This window comes from Lactuca sativa, chromosome 6 (genome assembly GCF_002870075.4).
Source record: "Lactuca sativa cultivar Salinas chromosome 6, Lsat_Salinas_v11, whole genome shotgun sequence".
Taxonomy (NCBI): Eukaryota; Viridiplantae; Streptophyta; class Magnoliopsida; order Asterales; family Asteraceae; genus Lactuca; species Lactuca sativa.
The window spans coordinates 61,653,622-61,657,501 of NC_056628.2; the positions used below are offsets into that span (position 1 = coordinate 61,653,622).

Below are 3,880 nucleotides of genomic sequence, written 5' to 3' on the forward strand. Positions count from 1 at the left end.
ACAGCGGCATGAGGCCTCATTTATTTTGGAATAGTGATGCAAAAAACTGATGCTAATCATGTTTTCCATTGCGAAATGTAATGGAAGTGCAATTAGTACCAAAGTAAAATTACATTACATTACATATTAATTTTTGGTCCGGTTCGGTTTCCAATTTTTTTAGTGTACCTCTAATTTTCATTGTGTTTTTTTTATGCTACGAATGTATGATTTTTTTAGGATATCTTATTTCATACAAAACAGGGAAAATGGCCACCCATGGTGTTGGTGGCAAATATATTGATATGGGGGATTTAAAAACCCCAACCAAATTACATTACATTACATATTAGAAAATAAGAAATCAAAAATAAAAACTAGTTGACAAACTACGTGTGTCTAGCCTTTTGAAAACTTGAAATGAACACAACCACTTTCACATAAACCCAATCTTTGAAGCTGTCATAAAACTGAAAAAATGCACGTCTCCCTCGACGGTTGAGAAGTAAAGTGCCACATGCCATCCAAAATCCAGTAGCAAAACCCATCCCCCCACCAATATAAAACCATCCCCAGAGTTCAACTTCATCATCTGTGTCTTCCCCATCACCCTCACTTTTACCAATCACCGATGTTGCTTCTGATTCTTCATCCCCTGGACATTTTTTGGTAAGGGGAGGTCCACATAGTCCTCTGTTTCCATGGTATCTTGAAGGTGGAAAGGACTGGAGCTGAGTGCTAGATGGGATTCTCCCTGAAAAGTGATTATATGACAAGTCTAGGTAATTCAGTAAGCTCATCTGAGACATGCCTGATGGTATCTTCCCTGATAAATTGTTTCTGGATAAATCCAAAGTCAAAAGCTTTTTCATCTCACCAATATGCTGTGGAATCTCTCCAGATAGAGTATTCATTGAAAAATTCAGGGCAATCAAGTCTGAAAGATTGGTAATTTCATTTGGGATTTGTCCTGTTAGATTGTTGCTGGACAGGTCAATGCTCTTCAACAATTTCAGAGTTCTACTAAATTCACGTTCATCTCCTTGCCACTCAATCATTGCATGGTCAACATATGTCCCCCATTCATATAAACTATTGTTTACAAATGTTGGAAACTGTACATCTTGTGAGAATCCTCCTTGGTGAACCATGCTCGTAAGATTACTCAAACATGAGGGGATGCTTCCATGGAGATTGTTCATTGACAAGTCCAAAACTTGAAGATTAGGTAACTGACATAACTGTAAAGGGATGGATCCAAAGAAGTTATTTGATCTTAGGATAAGAACATACAGCCACAATAAGTTTTCCCCAATCCAGACAGGCACATTACTAGAAAACTTGTTGGCCCCCAAATTCAATGAGATTAAACCCATGCAATTTTTTAAGGACAAAGGCAATTCTCCAGAGAAGTTGTTCTTGAATAAATACAAGACCTTGAGTTGTATCAAAGATCCAATAGAGGGAGGAAGACTTCCAAAGAGATTGTTGTGTCCGAGATTAAGAACTTGTAGTTGATTGAAATGCCACAGACAGTCCGGGAGTTGTCCGGTTAATGAGTTATGAGAGAGGTCAAGAAATGATAATAACCCACCAACAGCTTGGCATATGAAGGAGATTCCTCCGGAGAATTTGTTTCTGGAAAGATTTAATATTGACAAAGTGGAAGGAACATTCAGTATCGGACCATGAAAGCTGTTGGAACTCAAATCTATCGCTGAATATTGGTCAAATTTTGATGATAAATCTGGTACTTTCCCGCTAATGTTGTTGGAAGAGAGATTCAGATATTCTAATTGAGAAGGCCAGCTGTCCCAAAACTCTAGAGGAATTGTGTCCGAAATTCCAGTATTGGAAAGATCAAGAAAGGTAAGATTTTTAAGTGTCTGAATAATCCATTTGGGGAAGCGAGGCCCTAGCAGCTTGCAAGAGCTCAGATCAAGATATTTAACATAAGAGATGTTTGACAAGTGATATGTGGAAGGAACTGTAAGATTATTAAAAGAAAGGTCAAGGGTTCGGAGGCTGGGTAGTTCCCACAGTTTCTCACTTATACTTCCATTTAAGTGATTATGAGATAGGTCCAAGTATCGTAGGGATGAAAACTTTTGGATCTCAATGGAAAATGACCCTGTAAATTGGCTTCCTTGAGCAGACAACTCTTGTAATGAAAGGGATGTGCATCCAGACAAGTTGTGGAGAAAATCAGGAAATTTGACAGCAGCAGAGTTGTTAGAGATGGATAAAGTTTCCAGACTACAGAGGTTACCAAGGTATTTGGGTATCCCATCTAACATGTTGCCAGAGAGCAAAAGAACACGAAGCTTATTGCTGGTTAATGGGAACAACCAACGATACATGGATGAGGTTAGATTGTTGTCTTGTAGAGAAAGGGTATGAATGGATAAAGAAGAAGAAGAAGAGTTGAGAAATGAAGAAGAATATGGATACATGACCTGTGACAGCTCACATCCCTCTAAAGATAAATATGAGAGTTTCCGGAGACTCAGAATGACATCTACCCAGTGATTTTGTTTGGCTAGGGAAATCCCACCCATTCTCAGGGACTGCAAATGAGAGAGATGAGACAACCACTCTACCTTTTCAACTCTACACCTTCCAACAGAATTAAGATGAAGGTGCTGCAAGTTGGTGAGGTTTCCAAACTCTGGAGGGATGGGTCCATAAAAAGAGTTAACGGAAAGGTCAAGGTAACTTAACTCTGTCAAGGAACCAATTGACCTGGGAATGGTCCCATTAAAATGATTCACGCTAAGGTTAAGGTACCTTAATCGAGTCAAAGAACCAATGAAGGTGGGAATGATTCCATTGAAAGCATTCAAGCCAAGGTTAAGGTACCTTAATCGAGTCAAAGAACCAATGAAGGTGGGAATGGTTCCATAAAAAGCGTTACCGTAAAGGCCAAGATGATTCAAGTAGGTTAAGTTAAGCAGTGAATGGCTTATCTCACCTTGAAGCCAATATTCATTGAGATCAAGCCCTGTGACATGACCTGTTTGGTTGCTGCACACGACTCCTCTCCATTTACAGCAATCATCATCTTCTGCTGTCCATGTAGAGAGATAATCATAAGGGTCTTGAAAGGGAGCTTTGAAAAGAAGGAGAGCATCTCTCTCCTTATCCAAACACTTCTTTTTCATATCATTTCCTCCTGCAGCTACCAATTGGCTGCCAGTTGTAGTCACAAGGAGTAGCAAGAGAAGTGAGGAAATTATAAAAACACAAGAATTCATAATGTAAATCAAAATCTTATGTGCTGATTTTTGGTTTGTATTGATGCCTGCCTATATGAACTGCCCCCATAAGGGTTTATATAGTCTCCACTGTCAAGATGAATGACTATAAGTGGGTGGCCATTAATTGTGTGGAATTTCTTTCCCCATATTAAACTTCAAAGACTTGCAAGTCTTGGCAATTTGTCTTTATTATAGTAGATATCTTTCCCCATCTTCTGATATGATATTGTTTGGTATATGATATAAATCCCCAAATGCAAAACTAATGGAATCTTTCAGTCAAATACAAATCTACCAATGATATCAATAATGATATTATTTGGTCTTTTCCATTGTTAAAAATGATATTTAAGATAACACTGCATTAATAATGATTCGATTTAAAACAGATTAGGATGATAATTAATACAATTTTTCAACGTTCTTTTGTCCAAATAAAATGACTATAATTAATATCAGCTATACTCGATCGGGGACCAAATATAGTCAGTTTAACTGAAACATGGACCAAAGCATTTCAAGAACCTCAAATAAGGACCAAAACTAAAAATTTCAGCTATACTCAGGGACCAAAAACGTTTTATTTTACTCAAAAATAAACATAACATACATAAACAGAAGTTTTCATTTGCAACAAATCCTAC

The 3,880-nt window shown here is 37.7% G+C and overlaps 1 protein-coding gene across 1 annotated transcript; it reads right to left on the reverse strand.

Moving 5' to 3' along the window:
- Positions 1-242: 242 nt before the first annotated feature.
- Positions 243-3,301, reverse strand: LOC111897731 (receptor-like protein EIX2). Its single transcript, XM_023893679.2, has one exon. The coding sequence runs from the start codon at positions 3,231-3,233 to the stop codon at positions 369-371; it is 2,865 nt and encodes a 954-aa protein (XP_023749447.1). The 5' UTR covers positions 3,234-3,301; the 3' UTR covers positions 243-368.
- Between the last annotated feature and the right edge of the window lie 579 nt (positions 3,302-3,880).